General features: G+C 41.3%; 1 protein-coding gene and 1 long non-coding RNA gene across 13 annotated transcripts; one reads left to right on the forward strand and one right to left on the reverse strand.

The window, feature by feature from the left end:
• Positions 1-2,791: 2,791 nt before the first annotated feature.
• Positions 2,792-9,823, reverse strand: LOC105309188. Of its 2 annotated transcripts, none has more exons than XR_897370.2 (4): positions 9,688-9,823; positions 4,755-4,856; positions 3,574-3,680; positions 2,792-2,954 (listed from the first exon to the last, which is right to left on the reverse strand). It is a non-coding gene; the product is annotated as an uncharacterized LOC105309188 (long non-coding RNA). The 2 variants fall into 2 exon arrangements; XR_002778238.1 differs by lacking the exon at positions 9,688-9,823 and adding an exon at positions 8,326-8,460.
• Positions 8,239-26,109, forward strand: HNRNPF (heterogeneous nuclear ribonucleoprotein F). Of its 11 annotated transcripts, none has more exons than XM_011385303.2 (6): positions 8,239-8,301; positions 8,607-8,671; positions 18,375-18,584; positions 19,254-19,396; positions 20,545-20,603; positions 23,617-26,109. In XM_011385303.2, exon 6 carries the CDS (start codon positions 23,667-23,669, stop codon positions 24,909-24,911), a length of 1,245 nt encoding a protein of 414 aa, XP_011383605.1. In that variant the 5' UTR covers positions 8,239-8,301; positions 8,607-8,671; positions 18,375-18,584; positions 19,254-19,396; positions 20,545-20,603; positions 23,617-23,666; the 3' UTR covers positions 24,912-26,109. The 11 variants fall into 11 exon arrangements, with proteins under 11 accessions (XP_011383605.1, XP_011383602.1, XP_011383607.1 ...); XM_011385300.2 differs by having other exon boundaries at positions 19,266-19,396; XM_011385305.2 differs by having other exon boundaries at positions 18,375-18,533.
• Positions 26,110-26,467: the final 358 nt, after the last annotated feature.

Raw genomic sequence — 26,467 nt, forward strand, 5'->3', positions numbered from 1 at the left:
TAATTTATTAACTGTTACCTCAGTAAAGTTTTTAAAATAATTTAAAATCCCTGGCATGGTGGTAAGCTCTCTAAACACAAGGACAGAACAATTTAATTCTCTTTATCTTCTATACCATTAAGCACGAACTCAAATAAGTTCTCAATAAGTATTTGTGATTGCTAGAAATGTCTTTTCTGTAGGTGTTCATGCGTATTGTTGAATTAATAGATAAATAAGTGAAAGCTAACAACTTTTTTAAAGTAAAATGCTTTAAAACGAATAGATAAGTGCATTTATTAATCCTTAGGAAGAACTCTCATAAATGTTTTAAGTGTTTTAAAATAGAGCAAATGAGGTTTTTGACATCTCAGATTTTATATACATAAAGGCACATTTAAGGGGCACAATTGCCCAAGGGCATATTCAGCACTGGGAAAAGCTATGCTCACAGGAGCTTAGCCACAGAAATGGTGCCTTCCTCAGGTGCAGTCAGTATGAACAAAAACCAACTTTGTGACTCCAAATCAGCCAATGTCCCCAATAGGAAACTAAATGTTTACAGTTCATATTTTCAAGAAATGCCTAATTGCTTTTCATTGCATTTTCACATTTCAGTAGATTTTTTATAGATTCGATATTCATGACTGCATTGTAGATTGAGTCAGGTGGCCCTTTCACTTAGAGGACAAAAGGAAAGCCTAACCAATAATAACTTATAGGTTGTCAATTAGCAGAAGTCAGACTGGCCAGGACAGAAGCGAGTCATGGCTAGGACCCTTTATTTCACTGTTGAGAAGACTCAGCCCAAGAACCCAGTCTAATGGTCTTCCTCTTAAGCCAGACTGATTATTCACTGTTCATATACATGTGCATTGTGTGTTCCTCACTTTGCACAGTAGTGTGGGACTGTAAAAGTGACCATGCAAGCTGAAACCATGCAAAGCAGTCTTAATGCTCGTTTAAAATTGTTTGCCAAAACATTAAAGACTCTGACAGTTATAAGTGTATTTGGAAATGAAAACAATACTAATATTAGTGTTCTATAATTTAGTATATTACAAACATTGAGAATTAAAGTCTTTATTTGTAAAAACTTGCCTAGAGTGTTATAATTTGAACAATGCTTGCCTCTTCTTTTCACCATATAGAGCGAGCATTTTTCTATGCATTGGCAAATTGTCATACTTTATAAATCTGAATCACCTTCCAACATTTTCTCCTTTGCATTTTTAATGTCATGAAATATCTCCAAGCCTCCTCTAATGAGAAGTTTTTTGCCAGCATCACTTCCCCCTAGGACACCTCTATCCTTTTTACCACACTTTCCACTTTTATGTTGATAAGCTCCCCTTCAACAAGCTCCAGAACTACAGTCTCTTGAACAGCAGCAGTGTCAACATTTCCCTGGTCAGCAATTTCTTCTAAAACTCCATTTACACTCAATCCCAATTTCACTCCCAGAATTACTACTTTTCATTTACTTGCTGAACTTTCATCTTTGTTGGTCAATTCCCTCTTTCAATCATCCATTTTTGTAAAATTTCATATGGTTTATTTTGGGAGACAAGCAACATAACCACATGCATAAACTAAATAATGCAGTGGTCACCGACAGACTTAAGAGAATTTACCCAACTGTTCGCTGATCATGATGCACACCTGTTATTTACATAATGATTTGTGATCTGCAGAGGTAGCAGCCAAGTGTATATTTTATGCAATTACAGTTATCATACTGTAGTAATTGAAATTTAAACCATGCTTGTTAGGGGACTGGTGTTATGTAACAAAACCAAGTAAGTGAAATTTATTCTTATAGGAATCCTACAAAGCCAGGCCTGGCTGTGTCCAGGTACAATCTAGTAGAGAGTTTAAGAAAAATATAGACTTGAGGGTTCAACAGGCTGGTTTAGATCTAAGATCTGTTACTTCCTATCAGGATGTCCTTAGACAAGTCCCTCACCTATAAAATTGATATAAAACTATCCATCTCTCAAGGTTACTATGAGTTGTGAACACGTGTTCCACACGACATTCAGCGGATGCCTACCAAGCATGCGAGGACAAGTAGAATAGTCTAAATTTTCCATAGACAATTCCAAAATTGCTTTCAGATTCTTATTAATGTAATTAAACAGAGGGAAATAAAATACTTTATGGAAGCATATTTATTCACCTTCTTGTAGCCTGAAACCTCTTAACTATTGAAGGCAGTGGTCTCCAACCTTTTTGGCACTAAGGACCAGTGCTCCTGTGAGAATCTAATGCTTGATGATGTGAGACGGAGCTGAGGCGGTGATATTAGTGCTGAGGAGTGGCTGCAAATACAGATGAAGCTTCACTTGCTTGCCTAGTGCTCATCTCCTGCTGTGTGGCCTGGTTCCTAACAAGCCATTGAACCGGTTCCATGGCCCGAGGGTTGGGGATCCCTGACTTAAGATATCTAGTTTTGAGGGGCGGTGAAGGAAGTGAGAATGTCTAAAGCAAGAAAACTTATAACCACCTAAGAGGACAGTTGCCTTATTTCCAGGGAGAAAGGAGGTGGAGTTGAGGTATACGGTAAGGAAAGGGATGAGGTTCTGCCCAATGTTCTGTTTTTCTGAGTCATATCTACATGGGAGCTTCGTTAATTGGTTTGCAGTAATGTCTAGATTTGCCAGTCTATTTACGAGTGCAAGAATAAACATATTCCAGTAATACATAAAAGTAATATTATCTTTCTGATAATATTTCTATTAGTTTTCTATGTCACTGCTCTTTTCCAAGAGTATATACATAAAAGTACAGCTAAATTGGTGAGTCACAGGCATTAAGGTTAACAAGGTAGATGACTCAGTCTTTATTAGCACTTTTTCCACTCCTATAAAATGGTCATTCAAGAGAGTGTAAGAACTTTTTCTCTGATGCGGAGAATGCTCCTCAGATTTTGGTGGTATCCAGAAAAATTAACGTTAATAATAGGCAGTTGAGTCCTGTAAAAACAAAGAGAGACAGCTTGTTTCAGAAGGCTCCCGGACAACCTGCAAATGAGTTTGCTGCAATGAGGCCCCAAAGTTTGGAGAAACTGTGAAGGACAAAGGGCTAGAATAATGGAAACAGGTGGTTCTCCCAATATTCAGAAGAGGGGAATCATGGCGGAAATCACTGTTAACATTTTCAGGTACAACCTTCTACAACTTCTTAATGTATATAGATATATATTGCACATTTAATCACAATACCAGAATACATCATTTTAGGAAAATGTACACTGGACTACTTAAAAGAAAAAAGCTCTGCTGCCATAGGTCAAAAAGGCAGCAGAGTTAACTGCTTGTCAGATCAGGTGATTTCTCTCTCCCAGATGTGTTAAGTAGGAGAGCACTAAGAACTCAGCCATGTCACTAAGTACCCATTTATTGTATAGGTACAACTAAAACTTTGAGTGGCCTTCTGCATCTATCAAGGTTCAAAGAGAGGAACAGAACCGCCAAGAGATGTGTATGTATAATTTGTTACAGGGATTTGATAGTTATGCCACTGTGGGAGCTAGTTAAACAGAAGGGAAGATGAATGTAAAGTGGAGGACAACAAGAACAAGCTGGAACTCACAAGTCAGCTGGAGCTGAATTCACTCAGTTCTCCTTGTTCTCCTTGCTTCTGACCTTGGTAGTGGGGGCGTCTAGTAGAAGACCCTTCCTTGCCGAGCTCAACACACACTTGGCCAAAGAGTCAGAGAAGTTAAAACAGGATCCAGCACGAGGTGAAGCAGTTGAAAGGCTGGCTACTGCCGTCCACCAAGGAGGATAAGGGACGGCAGGTTCCATGCCCAAAATCTCACGCAAAAATCTCTCTCATAGTTCCCTCCCCAACCAGAAATACATAGGGAAGGAAACTCTGGGCAATGTCCTTTAGCTTAGGTAGGCTGATACAGCATGAAGCCACAGCCCCTGGTTTCTTTATAGCATCCCATATGGCCTACCCCTTGGGGTGCCCTGACAAGAGCAAGAGTCCAGGAAGTTTTAGTGGCTCCTGATTTGAGGCTGTGATGCAGAAAAGTTTGGATTTCTTCTTCCTTGTACAGAACAGGAGTAAACCCTATCCCATCTTTTTTTTCCTCTCTCTCTCTCTCACTACCACTCACACACACCAAACCACTTTACTTAACTGATCTTTAATTTATAAACTTTTTTTTTCTGTTCTAGGTCAGAAACTTTCAAAGTCAACATTAAGAACTCCTTTTAGGAAGATAAAAATCTCAGATTTGTTCCATTTTTCCAGGATAAAACTTGGGGTTTATTTTTTAATAAATAAAGTGTTCAAAATGTAATATTAGCAGGACATACTGCTGCTTAAAAAAATCCCAAGTGATAAAAAAGAGAACTTCTAGCAAAAGCATAAGTAGTAAAAATGTTTACATATAGTCAGATTTCAGAGGGAGGACTGGAACCCACATAACCTGGGCTTACACTTCTGACCTATTATTACCTCTTTCCCAAGTGAAGATCAGGAATCATTGGCCAACCTTGGCCTCTGCTCATTTGCCTTTGGGGAGCACAAAGAAGAACCAGAGGCAAGAGAGGCTGAGGGGCTAGTACTCAGGAGGAATGTGGGGCTAATGCAGGCACCTCAGTGTCAAGCTCCCTTTCACCAATCCAATCATGATGATTTTGAAATAGTAGCTGCAGTGGAAAGGAACTGTTTTAACCATATTATCTTGGGTGAGGTATGGTGAAGTCAGATGCAAATCAAGAGAGAAACTAGAAAGAATTTTCCATTTTTTTAATACTCACAGCTCTTGGGGGAACACAGCATGCCACCCAAGGGAAGCACCAGGTCAGTCACAAGGCAGAGTGAGGGCAAACTGAGGGCAAGCACCTTCATTGTGGCTTTTGCTGGAAGGAAAGTATTAGGGCAAACAGGTTTAGAATTGGCTAATTTGAATAATTTCAGTGAGCTCTGGGGCACAGGAGCTATCCTTCGTTGTCCGATACCTGGCCCTGGGGCAATTGGGGTAGGTATATTGTGGCACAGAGTGTGTGAGAGCCTGATAAGGGAGTTGTTTAGTGGTATGGACTTAATCAGCTATTCAAGAAGAGGAACCGACCAGCCTCTAGCCCAGGCCTCAAAACTGGATCAAGATAGCACACACCTACCCACATAAACTATATTACAGGAAGCAATATTTTTAAAGAAATTTATGTAAATGGACTACACATTTTGTTACTCCTCTGATCTCAAAACTTCGATACTCCCCACTGACTATATTTTATCTTCAAAATTTTTCTCAAATTTTGAAATGTTTCATCATTCAAAAATTGTATAATTGCTTTTTAAAGAATTGAAAAGCACCTCTGTTTATCTGTAATTTTTGTCCAAAAACAAAGAAATAATTCAAAATATCAATATCTCATGTTTGTACAATAGCTATAATTTTGTTTTAAATATGCACAATTTTTTAAATGAAGTTGCCGTGAAAGGCAGAGAGAAGCTGCAAGCTGCCTTGCACCTAGCACATCCTTTGTTTTTTTCCAGTTTTATAATTGACATAACAGTACACTGATCCAAATGTTTTCTGACTCTCCTGAGTCCTCATAGAAATGAAGATGTCTAACTGTACACATTTTGGGGTGGGAAAACTCATCAGCAGGCTAAAAGCTGACAACTTGGAATGGAGAGCTAGACCTTAGCTCACCAACGTCCAAGCCAGGGCTTGCTGCAGGCCCAGCATGCTGAGGAAATGGTCAAAGTAAGGCAGCCACTGAACACTCCCCAGTCTCTACCTGCAGTCTTTTGCTAGGCAAAGATACCATTTCAAGCAAGTAACCATCAGGCTCAGGGGATGCCATAACCCCTAACACAAAGTGCTGTTTGAAAGTACTGTAAAATACCCTGAAAGAACTTCATACCCAGAGATCCAGCCTTCTGTGGTGGTGACTTACTTCTTAATAAGCATTGGTGCCACTTCAAAGATGCATTTTCTATATTGATCAAGAAAATTAATCAGACAAAGCTGTGACTGCTGACTTTCCTGCATCCCGCCTGGATTATCTTATTCCTCATCTCTGCCTACTAGAGCACCTGGCCTCAGAGTGAAACATTACATTCGGACAGGACCTATACTGTTGTTGGAAAGTTCAATTTGCTTTCTCAGTTCATTCTGTCCTTCTCTCATATGGGAAAGGGAGGCAGAGAAGGAACTTGTGAGCCAGCCTGAAAGACCTCTCACTGGGCTCGAGTTCAGCAGTTAAGAGTGCAGACTCTAGAACCAGAATGTCTCAGCACCATACCCAAACTTGCCACCTACAAGCTGAGTGACCTTAGGAAAGTTACCTTAACAACTCTGTACCTCAGTTTCCTTCCTCTAAGTGCAATGATAGTAATAACATCTACTGCTGTGTTACAATGCTTAAATGAGATTAAGTATTCAGAATAGTGCAAAGCGCAGTGAAGTGCAATACATGTTAGCTATTATTGACAGATACTGTGATTTTGAGTAAGAGCCTTCACTGAGCTGTGATGATCCTGTTTGCCTACTAGCACTCTCCTGGAGAAGGGGTGTGGTCAAAGCTTAATTCAAAAAGTATTTTTTCAGGGGTTATCAACTGGAAAATTTTAATAGACTCTAGACAATACCTCTGTATCATTTGTTATGGACTAGTGATTTTCAGAGAGGAGTTTAAAACTTAAAATATTGAAAGTTATTAGACTTGTGATAATCTGTATATATAAACAACAGGCAATAAACAGGCAGGTCAATCTGTAAGAGGATACATCTTGGGGTGATCTTCATTTGTCGTGAATTGAATTTTTAAACCATGGACCCTAGAGGTGCATCTCTGTACAGGTACTCTCAAGAATCAAAAAAAAAAAAAAAAGTCTCTTTAGATTTCAGAGTTTAGGTGAGACACTTTTTGGACACAGAGATGAAAAGAAAGGGTAGAGGCCCCTATGGCCCCACAGCTGAGGTGGTCCAAGTAGACCAGGTGTTGCAAGCATTCTCCAATTGGTGAGATAGGCCAGACATTTGTGAAAAAGGCCTGGGATCTCTGGCACCAATGAACAATTCCAGCCCTCACTGTGGAAGAGGGACTATATGTGACTATGCTGGAATTTTATCATAGTGGACTCCTGGAATGACTTTTTAGACTAGGGGCAGGCTCACGATCAGGCCAAGGCCCTAGCCTTTCATTCAGAGACTAAAAAAGATTATTGCATCATTGATGAATGATGAACTGTCAGACTTGAGATCAAAGAGCCCCCTTGGCTCAGAGGCCCTCTTAATGGACTACATGAATATATCTCTTGGACCTGGTTTCACAGTCCTTAAATTTGGAAGCATCGCAATTTTTTGGTATAATTTTAATATTTGCCTCAGATTGGGTACACAAAATTTCTGTCCAGAAACAGACTTTTCTACAGCATGAACTGTGGAGTTATTGTGGGGTTTCTTAATACCTACGATTTTTGTAGGACCCATTTTCTGTAATTTTGCCTGATTTTCACTTTGTACATTTTCACCTCCTCAAACAGCTCCTCTCTCCATTTTTTTTTTCTTGGAAACAGCTTCTTTTGACAAACTGTGCTCCTTTCTCATCGCCAATCATAATGACATTATTCCAAGCACTCTCTTAATTTAAACTGGTGGTTTTTAAAGTAATCTGCTTAACCTGTGATGCATGCCTTGATTTTTTTTCCTCTTTATGAGGCATTTTCCAAAATAAAATGGTAATAATTTGCTCTATAACATATCAAGAACATCTGCTCCACCGCCTCAGGCGGGGTAGCCATTTCCAGCTAGCCAGCCGATCGGCTCAGGCACTCTTCAACTAAAAACGCTGCATTACCCCTGGGTCTTCTGGGTCACCTTCAGAGGCTTTGAGTCTTCTTAGCCCAAGTGATAAATACGTGAGCAACTTCAACCTGTTAATTCCTCCCTAAATCCTGCCCTCAGAGCCTCCTTTATCCATCTCCGGTATCCTCAGTTCCCTTTCTTCCTCGGCAGAAAACAACTCTCATTTGCTTCTCTCACGCTGGTCTTCAATTCTGCGTCCTCTGGGCTCACTGAGGGGGTTCTCCTAGTCAGTGCCTTCCGGAGGGGTCGACTGACCTTTCACCTCCAGAGCCGCTCCCCTCCACGCATGGCCCTCTCCTTGCGTTCCGGCCCCACCCCACCCCCGTCCCGCTGACCAATCCCCAGCTCCGCTCCAGATGCGTCACAATGGCGCCCTCGCGGCCCCGCCCCCGGACGCCTGACATGGAGACCCCGCCCCGCCACGGTCTTTGCGTCTTTCCGGTTCCGTAGTGAGAGTAGGACTGCGTCGCGTCCTCCTGGAGAAGGTGGGGTTCTGTGGGGAAACTGACCTGCGATCGCGCGGGAAGCCAGAAGCAGGGTGGGGCTTGGGCTCCTGGGTGCTGGGGCGCAGGGCTGAGTGTGGGCCCGGCACGCTCAGAGTAGCGGCGCTTCCAGAAGCGCCGCGTGCGCACGACGGGCGGGAGTTGTGGACTTAGGCCGGCCGCGCGCCTGACTTCCCCCCCAAAGCCACGCCCAGGGCGCGCTGCCAGGGGTTTCCATGGTGATGGTAAACAAGTTTCAACTGCCTCAGCTACAACTGCCAAGTCTCCCACGTTCCACCCTCCTCTAGGTGCTCACAGGGACGTCCGAGGTGCCGGATGTGAAGAGCGGGAGCGTGGAGACTCGGAGCCCGAGGTGAGGTGAGGGGCAGGACGGGTGGAAGCTCCGAGGCCGAGAGCAGCTTACCCGGGATCAACCCGGGACTGGGCCCCTAAGGGGTTTGGGCGGCGGGGCTGTGATTTGAGGTCAGGGGAGAAAGGGTCTGAGGTCAAGGGCCACACATCCGGATACTGACGGGGGGCTGAGCCCACTAGAGGTTGGGCGGCTCAGCTGAGATTTGGGTGTGTGGGAGGTGAGCCTCAGGTCGGAGCCCCGATCTCGGGGCCGAGATTGGGGTCAGGAGAGGCAAGGTCCGCGGCGAGGGAGGAAGGGAGGGCCTCATGTGGGCTCCAGGGGGAGCAGAGCCGGAGAGCCCCTGCCGGGAATAGGGTGAGGGCACCGGGCTTTGATCGGAGAGGGAGTTCATTTAAAAATGAAAGCAGTACCTCCACGTGGCTGGAAACGCCCGGGAGTTGCACTGGACTGGTTGGGAGCTGACTCCTCCCCCTCCCACGTTCCCGCTCGCCTGGCCTTCACTTTCGGCCTTTGCGGCCTTTCTTCCTCTTGGTGCGGCGTGTGTGCTGTGAGCGCCTGTCTGCGTTCATCTCCTGCTTAGAGAGGTACTGTGTCTGTATTTTGGCTGAAACTTGTTTCCCGTTGTATGTATTTGCCTGGTGATCATACTTCTGAGCGAGCTTGATTAGCGGCCCTTTCTTTTTCGTTTTCTTTTTCTTCTTTGTATCTTTGGATATATTTGCTGTTTCTTGACTTCGCCTAAGAAACTTCTGGACGCTGTTGACTCTCGCACTGTTCCCTCTGCTTCCCGGGTTCCGTGTGGTTCACAGAAGGTGGCCTGGGTAACGCCGCGCCAGTCGCGGGTACCCCACCGACCTTAATCTTACAGAAACGGTTGGGAATCCACAAGCCCGGAAGAGCCCCCCTCCCTTTTCTGGGAACCTGTGAGACTGCCGTCCGGCCGGTCCCCGCGGGACGTCCATTGCGATAGTTTTCTTGCCCTGGGAGCCCGAGGAAGAACGAACGTGCTTCCTTACCTGTTTTTCACAACTGTTTGCGGGGCGCCGAGGGCTCATGTCTGCCACTGAGGGCCGGGTGGATGGCGGGAGAGGAGCTCGCGATCGGCTTCGCGCCGAGGGGAGACGGTGCGGCAGCGGCTGCTTCCTGGAACCACGCGGGTCCACCCGGGTTGGGAGGAGGAGGGCCGAAGCGCCTGAAGGTTAGGGGCGGCCCTTAGGTGCCCCGAACCCGGTGGAGCAGGGAGAGTTTTCTGAATTTTTAGCAATGAAAATTTTTAGGTAAGACAAAAATACCGTAGGATCTATTAGTGAAAAGTGATGTTTTCGGTGCTAATTTCTAGACAAGTTTTCTTCATTTTAAAATAAGTGAGCAAAATTTTACTTTTAATGAATATTGGCAGAGTGCTTTGTCACATGTCAAGCGAATCCATCCTTTGCCTTGGGGATCTCATGTTCCTATATGCGTTAGTGTAAATCGATTAGGTTTGTTATTGCCATGTTATTGGTCTTAGTTTTTTAAAAAATTTTTAATAACATTCTTTTTATAGTATTTGCTTTTGTTACCTTTTTAAATTGACATGTGATTGGTTTCCCCTTAAAAGACTATTGTAACAAAGCTAATAGTAAACAAAATAATCAAGTAAAAATATGAGTTGACTTAAAGGAAAAGATCGATTAAACAGGTGGGTTAGTTCTTGTATAAAGCCAAAACTGAAGGAGAAAGTGGAGACATATGGTTCCCATCAGGATAGGTCCTTGAACCGCTGCAGTAACGGGAAGCGGGGCGTCCTTCCACTTTGACATTTTCCCCTCCCCTAATCTCAGCTCTGGCACTCGAGGCTCTTTGTAGAACCACATTAATTGACCCTTACTGGGTCCAGGCACAGCGCAAGGTGTTTTACAACATTTTATTAATCACATGCTCATGATCAGGCTATATTGCTGTTATCCCCATTTAACAGATGAGATAATGGTAGCCAGGACATAAGTCACTTGCCCAGTGACACAGCTGGGACTAGGACAGCCCTCCCCAACATGGTTGCCCTGAACCAGAGTTCTTGTGGAAGAGAAAAGGCAGGGCAGAGGGAGAACCAGATTCAGCTAAGACCAGCCTGACTTATCTTGCAGCACATCCCAGACATAATAAGATTTTTGTCCATAAATATTGCAGCTTGTATTTCTAAGGACCTTTTAACATGTAACCATAATACCATCGCACTTCTAAAGAAATAATTCTTTGATATCAACAAATACCCAGTGTTCCAGTATATCCGATCGTTTAATAAATGTTCATACAGCTGGTGCCACCTTATATTTGGTAGATTGTATTTCTTAAATTATGTTTTAATCCAGATCAGTGCTGTTCAATAGAAATAAAATGGAAGCCACATACGTAATTTTACATTTCTAATAGTAAATACCAGATGTAATTCACTTTAATAATTTAGTTTAACCTAATATATCCCAAATATTCATCATGTAAATTTTTAAATTATATTTTGCTTTTTTTCCAAACTAAGGTTTCAAAACCCAGTGTGTACTTTATATTTACAGCACATCTCAATTTGTACCAGCCACATTTCGAGTGTGACAAGTGGTTACCTTATTAGTGATGATCTAGAGGTTCTCCATTCTTAAAAGATTCTTTGTTGAACAAATCAGATTGTGTCATGTAGAGTTGCTTCCTCTCTGGGTTTTTTTGATTGCATTCCTCCAGTGGTGTTTGAATCTGTACTCTGCATCTCCTATAAAATGGTAGTTACTGCTAGAGGCTGTTCTGCTTCCAGAGATTTTTTAAGGAAATTATTATTTGAGGTACTGTGTACTGCCAGAGGGCACATATTGATTGGTTAGATTACCCCTTTGTGATGTTAGCAGCCTTTGATCATTCCCTAGACCCATTGTTTTGCTAATGGTTTCCAAAATAGTTTATGTATTTTAAATATTCCTTCTCATTTATTAGCAGGAATACCTAGGAAACTTTTTTGTTATTTCATTGCTCTAAGATGTACTTTATAAAAGGCAGGTTTTGATTCCTTCCTTAGGTTTATCAATACCCAGCATAATAAATTGAATCTCTACCATGTGCCAAAGACAGTTTACTGGTATCATTACGCAGTCATGGATTTTAACATATAGGATGTGTTTTAATGTAGGTTTTATTCCCTTTAGTTCCCAAATGATACACTTTTTGGCCAGTGGGAGCCCTTCATATTGGTTCCTGGCTTCATTGGTTTAAGATATTAATATTTCATTAAGTGGATCCACCAAAGTTTATTCGACAGGACCTATAGCAATGGGCAATTGGGTTGTTGCTGGTCTTTTCCTATTGGAAATAGTGCAGAGAATATTGTTTGCAGATGTCTTTTCTCTTTTTTCATTATAGGATTAGAACCATATAGTTTATTATTTCCACAAACAGTATTTGAGAGTTCCTGCTTTTTATCTATAGCTTTGCCACGGCATTGTGTTAGCAAACTTCTGTATTTTTGACAATGATAGGCATTTTGAAGTGTTATTTCATTTAAAATTTTTAAATTTTCGTTTATTTTACGTAAGTGAGGTTGAGCATCTTTTCATGTTTAAAGGCTTTTTTTTTTCTGTCAGCTGTCCATACCACTAGCCCTTATTGTTTGTTTGGATTGTTGGACATTTTCTCTTTACAAGCTTTTTATTAATAACACAGGAAATAAATTACAGATATCTTTCCCATTTTATCATTCGTATTTTTGCTTAGCTTACAGTGTTTTTAGCCATGTATAAGAGGCTTAGTTTTTAATGTAATCAAAATTTCCAGTATTTTCCTATGTTCTTGTGTTTGGGTCATGGTCAAGAAGTTCCCTGCTCTCAGTTTATAGAGGAATTCATCTATTTTCTATTCTATTATTTAGGATTTTTCTTAGTATTTCTCATAAAACATGAAAAATTCTTAGTTAACTTATATTTTGCCTTTGTCATTGTGAACAAATTGCAGTGATAATTAACTTTGAAATGATGAATTACGATTGCATTCCTGGAATAAACCCAACTTGGTCATGATATATTATTACTTTGTGTATTGCTAGACTTGGCTAATTTGGCTAATAATCGTTGGCTAATATTTATTTAGGATTTTTTTTCCTCCGAGTTCATGAGTGAAATTAGCCTGTGAAACTTGATAAACTAATTCTAAAACTCTTGGAAATGGAAAATCATTTTCAGGTTGATTGTAGATCAAAAGTAAAAATGCAGATGCAAACGACAGAGCTTTATAAGTTAAAAATCCACGTGACCTTGTGCTAGGAAAATTTCTCTTAAACAGGAAATAAAAAGTGATAATTGAGGGGAGGATGACAGATTAGAGTGAAAAATTTTAAACTCCTTTTAGGTTTCTCCTGATAATGTGCCTCTTTTTCAAAAATTGTCACCTAGTTTGAATATTACAAATTCCTATCTTTTTCCTTATAAGTCTGTATTTACATTGCAGAGAAGACCATCATTGCCATTTCCATTCTTCATCTTCCCTAATTGAGGTCTCTGTTCTGCTTGACATAATATTTGGTAGAATAGCACTGTCCAATATAACTATAATATGAATGACAAATATTGTTTTTTTCATTTTAAAGAGTTCAATTCAGAGGTTTTTAGTACAGTCACAAAAATGTAAAAACAATTACCACTATCTAATTCTGGATCATTTTGAAAAACTGTTAAGCATTTCTGGGATAAATTCCACTTTGTCGTGGTGTATGATCCTTTTTATTATATGTCGCTGGATTTGGTTAGTATTTTGTGGAGGAATCTTGCATCTATAATTGTAAGGGGTATTTGTAGTTAACCTTTTCTTGTGATCTGTTTGGTTTTAGTATCAGTATATTAGTTCACTAGGGCTGCCATAAACAAAATACTACAGGCTGGATGGCTTAAACAATAGAAATGTATTCTCTCGCAGTTCTGGAGTCCAGAATCCCTAGATCAAGGTGTCAGCAGGGCTGGTTCCTTGAGGGCCATGAGGAAAGGATAGATGTTCTAGACATCTTATGTAAGAACACCGGTCATATTGGAATATGACCTCATTTTAACTTAATTGCCTCTGTAAAGACTCAGGCACATTCTGAGCTACTAGGGTTTCAGCATATGAATTTTGGGGGCAAAATTCAGCCCATAACACAGGGTAATACTGGCCTTGTAAAATGAGTTAGGAGACTTTTAATATTTTAATTTAGTATATGTTAATACATTTTTACTAACTCAGTACATCCAAAATAGCATTTAACATGTAATCAATATTATTTAAATGAGAGATTTTACATTCTTGTTTTAATCATTGCAATTCCGAGTACATTTTATACTTACAGCACATTTCAAGTGCTCGGTAGCAACATGTGGCTAGTGGCTACCATATTTTTATTCTTTGTACCTAACTTGTTCTTTTTCCAAAGCAGATTTTCTCTATACTTAAAAAATCTAAGTGTTTTACCAACATATGCCTTGGGTTGTCCCTTTAAAATATCTGTTGGGAACTACATGATTATATCAAGCTAGGAAAATTTCCTTCCATTCTTTATGTTTTCTTGCCTCCATTTGTTATTCACATGTTATTTCTCCTGTCTGGTGTTATATCTTATGTACTCCAAATTTCATATCTTTTTCCCATTTCATTTTTTTTTTTTTAATCTTTGAGATATTTTTTCAACTTGGTTTTTCAGGCCATTATCCTTTCAATTCATTACTAACTTTATAAATTTGAAACTCAATTTTTAGTATGAGAAAGTTTAAGTTTCTAATTGAGAATCTGAAAGTGCTTTTTTTTTGTTTTGTTTTTTTGTTAAAAGTTACAATTTTTGTCCAGCACTACTTTTTCTCTGAAAACTGCTGTTCTAAGCTATTGTCTGATGTGTGGTATTCTCTCTGGGTGCTGGAGCCCTTCTTAAGTACATTGTCATATTCCTTTCCTCCTTATGACTCCAGTCCCCCAGGACTATGTGCTGTGGTGGTGTGGTCCCTGAGCAGCAAACACTGAGCACAAGGTGCTACAACATTCTCTACTCTTGCAGCAGCTGCATGGGACCTGACAAAGTATCATCAGCTCTCCACAGAGCCCCAGGAGGATGCTCTAGGCCCCCTGAGGGACACCTTCTTGAGGGGTCCTTGGGCATGTACTGCAAAGATCTCCCTGGAGACCATAAACTCCAGAATCTGACTGCTTGCCCACTCAGGAGCTGCTTGCTTCAGAGGAGAGAGCTACAACAAACTTGGTAGGGAGACTTGTCCTCTTAGCAACTGTAGTTTCTTTACTGGAATCTCACCCCACCTATACACACCCATTTCTTAGATAGACTAGAATCATGTTTCCTACTATGGGGAGAGCACTACCAATTAATACAGATGATTACATTTTTCCCTCAATGGAGAAGTGTTATATTTAGCAGTGGTTCTAAAGACTTCACCTGATACTTGTAAATTTTCTCTATTGTAACTTTAGGTTCTTGAGTCACCTGCAAAATGTGATCAGTAAAATAGAGCAATGACTGTCCAATACGGCAGCTACTAGCCAGGCACTTGAAATGTGGCTAGGCCAAATTGATATGGGCTATATATAAGATTTAGTATAAAAAATACATATAAAATATGACTTAAATATTGTATGTTTAATATTTTTTTTCGTTACATAAAATTAAAAATTATTAAAGTTAAAACAGAGAGCAATGGTTGCTTGTCTGTTGGGTAAAAATTTTTCTCTTATGTTAATTTCAGTACAAGCATTACAGATATAATTTTACCTAACATCACATTGTACTAGTTTTGCTTCTTAATGCTTTTGAGAAACACTGAGGAAAACCAGTATATTGCTACCCTAGACGTAGCTACAGTAAATAAAGGGCCTAATAGTTAAAACAGCTTTCCTCTTGCTTACAGATCATGACAATATTTCCTATGATGGATAAAAGTGTAGTAATAGCAATAAACAGTTAAAATGTTAATGTATTTAATGATCCATCTACCACTTCTCAGGTGGTTTTGAGCATTGAACTTGGCATGTTGTGCAAATTAGATCACACTTCACATGCATGAGCCCCCTGAAATTTAGGTGCAACAGCATGTGTGGGTGTTTTTTTGTTTTGCTTTTTAATTGGTCTAGGCCCACACTATATTTTCAAGTGAGTCCCTAACAGCAAGAAACGTTTAAAAGCTACTAAATCGGAGCTTTATAAAATTGCTGGATTGTAACAGACTTGAGGTTTTCAATATAATTTCTAGTGGAGCAGGAAAACATTACAAATAGGGATGTGGGTTCTGCACACATACTGTCCACGACAGGGACTTGCTTCTTCCCCAGGATTATCTGCTCAAGTGGAAAACAGACATAAGCAGCAGAAATGATATCTAAAATTCTCTTGTAGATTTAATAAGAACTGAATATAAAGATTAAAAGGACTTACCACAAAGTAAAAGTATTTATACAAAGCAACCAACACCAAAACATGTCCTGGTAAAGGGTTTTATTTTAAAAACATAAAGAATTTGAACAAGTATCCAGGAGAATAAGGAGGGAAATATACAATGGGAAAAAAATATGATCTTTGAAACTTAGCTGTTGTGGTGGGGGGAGTGTTTCACATTCATACCTCTTCATTGCTTCTAAGTTGTTTTAAATGTAACTTCCTCAGAACCCTGATGTAAATTAATCACCATTTTCTAGTTTTTGGTCATTTAAGAATTTGTCATCGGACATTTATTTATTGGTTTCTTAGTTCATTGTTCTATGGACCTAGCACAATGCCTGCATCTTTTAAGTGCACAATGTATCTTGGTTAATGAATGGCTCAAAGTTTGGTTAATGTTACCTACTGCACTCAAATCCTTTCATGCACTTCAGTTTACACCACTGCTTCTGTTGCAGAGTACCATCAATTCTTCCTAAACTTATCTAATTCCTTTCCATCTCATCTCCATGCCTGTTCTCACCATTCATTTTCCAGACAGCAGTTAACACTGTTCTGTTGAAAAGCAGAACTCAGAATACATTTTGAAAAAAATTATATGACTTCCCATTGGTCTTCGAATAATGTCCAAAATACAACGCAGGCCTTCAAGGCTGTGGAGGATCATCCTCTTCCCTCCTTTGTTGCACTCAGTCCTGGCTGCAGGTATTTTCAGGCGCCTTCTATCTCAACACAGCATGCTGCCCTGTGTCTTCTGTACATGTTGTTCCTTCACTGGTAGAAACCATTATCATGACTGATCAATTATTAACATTCACCTTGCTAGTGTCACCAAGCAGTTAAGCCAGGAAGGCTCATGTAAAACTACTTAAATGCAACAAATACATTCAAATAAAATAAGTGAGAAAATATATGCCAGTCATATTACCAAGAATGTATTATAAAGAGGATTTTAAGAAGCTAAATAAATGCTTATGAAGCAATCAGGGTGCCCATTTCTGTTGAGATTATTTCTAGAAACAAGCCAATTTTGTGGATTTTTTTTCTCAGGGTATTGTTTTACTATTCTTGAATGTGTAAGTTTCTGTTTCTCACTTTCCGAGGGATGATCAGATTTTGAATCCTATCTCCCAGCTTCAACAATTACCAATTATGAGCAGTTTTTCTCTACATTTCTCATCTACTTTTGAAGCAAATCCTAGCCATCACACTGTTTCATCTACAAATACTTCAAAATGCATTTCTAAAAATTCCTTTATTTTTAAACATAACTACAATTCTGTCATCTAAAATAAGTAAATATAATACTTTAATAACAAGTTTCTAGTTAGTAATGCAGAACTCTCATGTTTATCAGTTTGTTTGAATCAAGATCCAGTATATCCCATGCATTGTGAATCCTTGATAAAACTCTTAAATTTCTTTTATTTAATAAATGCCCCCCTTGGTTTTTTCCGTTGCGGTTAATTTATTGAAGGGCTGGCCCATGTCTTCGTAGTTTCCTACCGTCTTACTTTACAGACTGCATCACCATATTCTAGGTACCTTCCTCCTTCCCTGTTATTCCTATAATTTAGTAGTTATTTCTACTAAGTAGATTCTTAAAGTTGTTTTTCTTTTAAAAATAATTTTAAACGTAAAAAATAGAGATAAAAGTATAGTGAAACTCCGGGTAGCTTCAGTTACTAAATTGTGACACATGCTGTTTCACCTGTACTCCGTCTCTCTCTAAATGACTTTCAAAGATTTTTTAAAAATTTAACTTTTCAGTTATCAAACCCCAGCAGCATAATTACAACTAAAATTCATTCTGTTCACATTACTGCAATTGCCTTGTAGTTGTTTTCGTTTGTTCATTTGAATTAGGATTTAAAGGTTCATAAAATGTAATTGCTTGTTAGGTTTAAGAACTGCATGTTTTAAAATTAATCTTTTACTAATTATGCAAACTAACGAGTCTGTGGTCAGATCTAGAAAACCAAGGTATTGTATATCCACCAGTTGCTATTCTAAATTCTTCCTGCCTGCATAGATGTTTGGTTTTTTGTTTACTTGTTCTTTTTGTTTTGTTTAGTTTTGTTTTGTTTTCTTTTAACGTTTTCTCCTTCCACGTAATCCTTGCCAGTCCTCCCATCCTCCCCCCTCTCCCGCTGGCACATTGGACTTTTCCCCAGCCTAGCACCTTTCATGAGAACTCTCTCAGAACGGTCTTCCCCGTTGCTTTTCTTCTCTCCTCCCCCCACTTCCTGCCTTGGTCGACGCCGCGGGCCGCACCTGCAGGACGCGTTTCCATTGGTGACATCTTGGCGGGCCCGTCAGTGGCACTTCCTCCTTTACACCCCGTGACCTACGTCCGGCTCGCCGCCCTCTCAGTCACGCGGCCTCTGCCTCCGGAACGCAGCCCCGTGCGCCGGCCTTAAGGACTCCGGACCTGTCGTGGTGAGCTGCCGCAGGCGGACGACCCCCACCCGCTACCCCCTACGCCTGTTGGTAGGGAAGCTTTTCCCCACAACCGCCCCTCCGCACTCTTCCCCTTCGCTGTCCCGGAAATCTCCTTCCTCCCCGCCCCAGGAAGTCTCTCCGGCCTGCAGGACCCCCCACACGTCCCAGGAACTATTCCCGGCCTCCCTTGGAATCCCCCCCTTGATCGAGAGCTCCGCCCCTTCCCCCGTGGCTCCGGGAAGCCCGGCCTAAGAACTCTTCCCCACTTCGTCTCTGGCCCGAGAACAGTTCTTCCAGTCTCTCCCTTACGCCCCCAGATACCGGGGCTCCCCTCCTACCGCCAGGAGGGGAACCCTTAACTCTGTCCTCTTCCCTTACGCCCATTCTCCCCTCCCCCCTGCTCGCGGCTAGGGAGGCTCTCCCGCCTTCCCTCCCCCTCGTAGTTCGCCCCGCCCCGGAAGCGCCGGCTGACTCAGCCCAGGTTCTGGATGGGGCGCTCAAGGGCCTGGCCTTACTGCCCTCTGGGCCGACGGAGACTGTCGGGGCGCCAGCTGGAGGTTAGGCGAACTCATGCCTCTTTTCCCGGCACCCCGTTAGTCCCAGGAGCTCGGTGTTCGAGACCGTGGCTTCCTTTCCTTCCGTAATCGCTCCGACGCGCCCCTGGTGGCTGGCTGCGCTTCAGCCTCGCGGAACGTGTGCCTACATACAGCCAGGCAGTTTCAATTTCAGGTTAACAGGAGATGCACCTGGACTTCCCACGGAGCCCTCTGCGTTTTTAAGCGTCGGGTGGAATTGGAGCCCTTTTGCTGTAAACCGCGCTCGTTTGATGAAAATCTAAATCGGCCTTGCTCCCTTTAGCGGTAAGTCTCAGCAAAAAAGTCAACTGCGTGACCCCGAGGCGGCGTCTCCCACGGGCTGAGATTTAGGAGTAGAACTTTTTGAGCAATTAAGACGTCCGGGGCAATCTGGATTGTGCGTGCTGCCAACTGTAGGTTAAAATTCATTTACTGCTGGCGAAAATGCCCTTCGACTCTCACTGGAACACGGCTATGAAGGAGGGGAAAGCCCACCGGTTTTTTTTGGTCCCCGAACCTTCTAGAAGATGGGAGGTGCGGTTTAATCCGCCCTGTTTACTGCTTAGATGAACCTAATCAGCTCTGGCCCGCCGAGGCGCACCCAGTTTATCGTGATTGGATCTACCTGAAACCGAACTAAATCCTGTCTAACCAGTAGAGTGATGAGGAGTACATTCGCGAGAGCCTCTTAGGAGTCCAGACAGCCTATTAGAAATGCAGAATCTCGGCCCCAGCTCAAATTGCCATTTTATACTTAATACTTCACATTTATACAGGATTCTCGCCCCCGCCCCATGGTGTCTCTCATAATTACGAGACTCTAGTAATACAAGGCAAATACTATCTTTAAGGCAATACTCTCAGCGAAATTAATTTGACTTTCCCAGGTCTTTATAGTTTCCAAAACTGAGGAAACAGCTTAGTTTTCAGACGTATTCCTTAGATTTCAGTACATAGTCTAGGTCTTTGAGGGCAGCTTTATCTCCTCTCTGCCGCTCAGGGATTATTGTAAATTGTAAATCTTGTTGAACGATTTTTAGCAAACCTTTCGCCTGGCTCCCTCCCAGTACAGAACGGGTCTCACACTAGTTGGCTGCGGGTGCCCCGGGCCTCCCATTCCTGGGACAGCTCTGGTCTTGCCCCACCCGGACGAAATCTCATCTGCCTTCGATATTTAAATTTTCTTACCGAGGTTTTCTTTGTAGAGACTCAGGAAAGTCTCATCAGGGGAAGTGGGAGCTTTCCTGCCGTTATATTCTGTATTACCCTATAAAGTAAACCTTTTAAATGCTTGGGGGTGGGCCAGGTGTCCCCAACTCTGCCTTCTTTCCGGGAGCCCATCAGTTCAGCCCAGTCTGGGGACTGCCACCTCGGGGTCACTCTGGTGAGTGCTTGGGCACTAAGACAAGACGGCCATTGTCGCTCTTTTTTAGGATAATTCGTGTCTGCTAGGAGTGTCTCCGACTGTTGGCATCTCCCCTTGTTCTTTAAGGTGAGCTATTATTTTTAAGAAAAATAATTTCTTAGTTTGTATTTGAATTATATTCAGGCAGAAACTTTTAGGAATGTGAAGTAAAAAATTTTTTTTGTTGCTAGCTTTAGCATTTAGCAGAACTGCACAGCACTCTTCTGAGTTTCAGTTAATGTTCAAAGTAGTGTAAGTCTGCAAAGAATGTGAATGTAGAGAATTCTGAGAACAAAAGTGAGGATATTGCATTATGTTACCATCAAAAATTAAGTTTGAATTTCATCAAAAGTTTAGAAGAATAATAAAAGTCACAGTTTTCATTAGAAATCAGAGTAGACTTTTACAGTAAAAGTAAACAATAAATGTTTAAATATAGACATTTTTGGAAAGAATGCTCTTCACCTTCAAAGAAATCAATGTTTTTGAAACATTTTCTGAAACAATATATTATCTGTACTGTAGGAGACATTTTAAATTTTTTGTGGGTTTTTTTGTGTTTAATTACGTAATTCTTAAAATGTCTTTATGCTTTCTGCATGTGTTTTTCAGCCTAACTACACTACCATATTCTAGAGGGAAGTGTTGACTGCCCCCCTTCCCCCTTGGTGATCAGTTAATCCTTTGCTAATCTTTGGCCTGCTGTGCTGGGGGTGGGGCAACATTGACCCAAAGGAAAGGACTGTCTGTCCTTGTAGGCTTTCGATGCAGTTTTGATGACACTTTTAAACAAACCACAGCAAGAATGCTATGAGAGCAAAGAATCCATAAGAGTTTGTTGAAGAAGTTCTTTTGGAATGGAGGCACATTCAAGCTGAGACCTTAAGGATTAGTAGGATTTAGCTAGACAGAAGGTTTGGTTAATATATTTGGAGAGAGAATTAACATGCATGTCAAATCCAAGGGAGCAGAAAGCCTGGTACATTTCAGGCAGAGCTTCAGATTGGGTTGCAGTAAAGGCTAACCATTATGCTTGGAGAAATTTAAGAACCAGATCCAAGCATCTTGGAATGGGCTGTTGGTATGGGAAATGGAAATCTGAAAGTTAAGCAGGAAAAATAAAATGACAATTTGATCATTCATATTGCAAAGGAAGAAATTGTTGAGCTCATACTGTGCCATGCAACAATGTGCTGGGAGTGAGTATAGAGCTGTAAGAAGCTTTTATTACTTGTCGAAGTCAAGAGTTATAGAATAGGGTTTAGTTACTGAGTGAAAGTGGAGCATGATATCACCTGAGGTTAATTTATTGAATCTGAGAGAAGTTGTTCAATGATTACTTCAGTTTCCTTCTGGAGCCTCTTGATAATACATAAAGTCATTTATGCTGCAACCTGGATACTAAAAGAAGTTTCAGAGAAAAATGCTGCATTCATTTATGGTACTTAGAAGCTATGGAGTAGAGTTCTGTATACCAGTCTGGGCCTCAGGGAGCCTAAGGCTGGAGGCTAGGATGTCCTCAGCCCAGTGCTGGTCGTGGTGATCAGGTGAGGCCGCCTTTTCTAAAAGGACTGGGCTCAAGCCCGGTGATGCTCTACAGTTATGAATGTAGAGAAAAGACTTACAGGAAGAGGCCGAGAGGAGTATCTAGGAATTAATGGGAAAACAGGAGACATTTCTATCATAGGAGCCAAGGGGCGAGAAGGGATTTCCAAAGGGAGTGGTTAAATTCTGTGGGAACAAATAAGATGAAGGTAAGAAAATACTTGTTCTCTTTTCTGCTGTGGAGGTCTTCAGCAGAGTGAGATCATGCACTTTTAATGGTGGGTGATAAGAGGCCTTTTGAGACTTTACTAAAAGGGAAAGCAAATTGGCAAGGAGCTGGAGGCAAAGTTAGAAATAATTGGCAAGGAGATCATGGTGTTTGTGATAAGTAATTTCTTGAGGTTGGATAGAGTTGAGACCAGACCACAGTCGTAGATAACGATCTCAGGTATAAAAAGAAGCAACTCCTTGTTTATGAAATTTGTAGACTTTGGCATTTCCTCATGCAATCTCTATTTCCGTTTTAAGTAGATGAACAGAAGTGAGGGGAGCTTAGAACATGCGAAATTAGCACAGGCATCTAAAGGCTTCAGGAGAGTGAGGGTTGTGAAACTTTGGGCAGTATTGAAGGCCCACTTTAAGACTGGGAACCCTGATTTTCCTCACTAGTCATTCCCAAACTGCTTGGGGGTGGGCAGTTTTACCCGCCGGCTCCCTCCCCGCGGGCCCCCCCCCCCCCCATGGAATGTCTGGAGACATTTTCACTTGTCACCAGAGTGGAGGGGAGTTCTACTGGCATCTAGTGGGTAGTGCTACCCAATATCCTGCAATGCATGGGCTTGCCCCCACAACAAAGAACTGCCTGGTCCAAAATAGGAACCATTTTGCCCTACTGTGTTTCGCTGAGCCACTCAGTACAGCCTGGGAACAGTCAGATACTTGGAATCTTTCAAGGTTCTTTTTACTGGGCACATAACAATGAAGAAGGAGGTGCATACAAATTGTTTCGAAATGAACTACCAGATTTCATCATGACACATTCTGGAGTAAATAGATAATAAGAAAATGCTCTGACTCTAACCTGATTTTTAGATTCCTCTATATTCAAGGCACCAAATTATACCTGTCCTCTTGCCTTTAACAATGCAGTAATACATCTCATCTTTTTTTCTCCAGTTCTGAGTTCTCTTACTATTTATGAATGTTGCCTCAATTCATTTTCTTCCTTCTAGAACTTAAAATTGACCATTAAAATTTATAGATTTTGACATTAGTTGAAACTTCCAGATCACTATTTTGGTCTTCAAATTTTATCCTCCATTCTATTTATTTAAGACACCCCACCCCATTTGTTTTGTGTTTTTGTTGTTTGTTTTAGTCTATGGATGATATCTACATTTTTGGAGACACTTGGGATTGAATCTCAGCTCAAATGTTTTAGGTGTATTTCAGCTTCACTTACCCTTCTCATCTATGAAATGAAGAAAACTATTTAATGCATATTCTTGTTACACACATTAAAGGGGAAGTTACGTAGTTTTTGCTTTCTTTTCAGCGCAAAAAGCGGCACCTCAGCTCGTTTGAAGTCTGCCCTGTCAAGTGTCCATGATGCTGGGCCCCGAGGGAGGTGAAGGCTTTGTGGTCAAGCTCCGTGGCCTGCCCTGGTCCTGCTCTGTTGAGGATGTGCAGAATTTCCTCTCCGGCTGCATAATTCATGATGGGGCCACAGGCATTCATTTCATCTACACTAGAGAAGGCAGGCAGAGTGGTGAGGCTTTTGTTGAACTTGAATCAGAAGATGATGTAAAAATGGCCCTTAAAAAAGACAGGGAAAGCATGGGACACCGGTATATTGAGGTGTTCAAGTCCCATAGAACCGAAATGGATTGGGTGTTGAAGCACAGCGGTCCAAACAGTGCTGACACTGCCAATGATGGCTTCGTGCGGCTTCGAGGACTCCCATTTGGATGCACCAAGGAAGAAATCGTTCAGTTCTTCTCAGGGTTGGAAATTGTGCCAAACGGGATCACATTACCTGTGGACCCTGAGGGCAAGATTACAGGGGAAGCCTTTGTGCAGTTCGCCTCACAGGAGTTAGCTGAGAAGGCTCTAGGGAAGCACAAGGAGAGGATAGGGCACAGGTATATTGAAGTGTTCAAGAGCAGTCAGGAAGAAGTTAGGTCATACTCGGATCCCCCTCTGAAATTCATGTCTGTACAGCGGCCAGGGCCTTATGACCGCCCCGGCACAGCCAGGAGGTATATTGGCATTGTCAAGCAGGCGGGCCTGGAGAGGATGAGGTCTGGTGCTTACAGTGCAGGCTATGGGGGCTATGAGGAGTACAGCGGCCTCAGTGATGGCTACGGCTTTACCACCGACCTGTTTGGGAGAGACCTCAGCTACTGTCTCTCAGGGATGTATGATCACAGATATGGAGATGGCGAGTTCACTGTCCAGAGCACCACTGGACATTGTGTCCACATGAGGGGGCTGCCATACAAAGCCACAGAGAACGACATTTACAACTTCTTCTCTCCACTTAACCCTGTGAGAGTCCATATTGAGATTGGCCCGGATGGAAGAGTGACGGGTGAAGCTGATGTTGAGTTTGCCACTCACGAAGAAGCTGTGGCAGCTATGTCCAAAGACAGGGCCAACATGCAACACAGATACATAGAACTTTTCTTGAATTCCACAACAGGGGCTAGCAACGGGGCGTATAGCAGCCAGATGATGCAAGGCATGGGGGTGTCAGCACAGTCCACTTACAGTGGCCTAGAGAGCCAGTCTGTGAGTGGTTGTTATGGGGCTAGCTACAGTGGCCAGAACAGCATGGCTGGATATGACTAGTTTTTTTGTAGAAGCATTCGAGTTTCAAATTTTCACAGGCAGCCAACAAGCAATGAAAAGCAGTTATTACTCTAGAAGAAGCTGTGGGACCCATTTTGCACCATGAGTTTGTGAAATCTGGATTAAAAAATTACCTCTTCAGTGTTTTCTCATGCAAACTTTTCTTCTAGCATGTGATGTTGAGTAATCTAAAACTATTTTCAGCTTTTCGCAATATTTTGGTAGTGTACTTAAGAGTGATGTTATTTGAGTTAAAGTAGTTTTAAGTACATCAAATGTGGATCTTTGACACCATATCACCATGAACACATTGGGGAGATGTGCTTTTTGGAAAACTCAAGGTGCTAGATCCCTAATTCAAAGAGGAACATTTCTCATGTTTGTTCATTCTATTTTTTCATTTAAAATCTTTTAGGCTAAGTTTAAGCTTTTTAAAAGTTAGTTTTGAAAATTGAGACACATTACTAATACTGTAGGAATTGGTGAGGCCTTGACTTAATACTTTCTTTGTACTGTGATTTCCTTTTGGGTGTATTTTGCTAAGTGAAATTTGTTAAAATTTTTTGTTAACTAAATTTTTTTCTTAAAATAAAGACTTTTTCACAATGACTGGCATAGACTATATACTCACCAAAACGTAGCAAAATGACTGGATGGTTGAAGAGAATTCATTTTAATACTATTTCAGCATAAATTTCAAAATAATTTAGCACATGAAGTCTGGTTTTTCTTATATTTTTACAAAGAGGATAAATTGAAAGTCCAGCATTAAAAGTATTAAGTATATGAGTGGTGGAAATGGTAACAAGAAACATCTGTTCTTCAGCTGTTTATAATGTCCTGGTCCCTTTATTGCTGGTGCCACATCCATTTTTCATAGCTAGAAATCCTTAGTTTTGAGTGCCACATATTTTGTGAGTTATGTTTCAGATTTTTAAATACAAAATGTGCTGATTTAACGTTCTTTTTTTCGTACCTAATGGTTATTTATATAGGTTACACCCCTGGGTTAGCAATTACAGGTTATTGCAGGATACACATAATCTCAAGTTTAGAGACTTGTTTCCAAATTGTTAGAAAATTGTCATCTGCCTAGCAGTGGAAAGTAGTGTCCGAATTCCAGGCACTTCTGCAAGTGGCTCATTACCATCACTTTTTACTTTATGACATGCACTAAATAAAACCATTAAGACTAAAATGTGAACGGAGTTTATTTCAAAAGGAAAGCAAACTTTGCTTGATAGCTAAGCTCCTATTGGTGATGTTCCCAATTGTGTTTGTTTTTAATAGCCATAGAATGTAGCTCCCATACCCTAATTTGACCCATTTAAGAATCATAATCTGGTATCTTCAATTGGTTAGGTCCCCCAAGGGTTTTGTTTTAAAAGTCTTTAGGTACTCTTGCTCCATCCTTTTTTGACCTAGTTGAGCCTTCCAGGCCCACCTTATCTGCTAATCATTCCCACTGAGTGGACTGCAGACTCGGGCAGCATCACCCAGGAATGCCGTAAATACCAGGACATAGGTGGAACTAGGAATATCCGAAGATTGGGTAG

Source organism: Pteropus vampyrus, unplaced genomic scaffold (assembly GCF_000151845.1).
Source record: "Pteropus vampyrus isolate Shadow unplaced genomic scaffold, Pvam_2.0 Scaffold681, whole genome shotgun sequence".
NCBI classification, from domain to species: Eukaryota; Metazoa; Chordata; class Mammalia; order Chiroptera; family Pteropodidae; genus Pteropus; species Pteropus vampyrus.

Bases quoted from the DNA above. Each gene is read 5' to 3' on its own strand.
- HNRNPF (XM_011385303.2), top strand. From the start codon at position 23,667: ATGATGCTGGGCCCCGAGGGAGGTGAAGGCTTTGTGGTCAAGCTCCGT.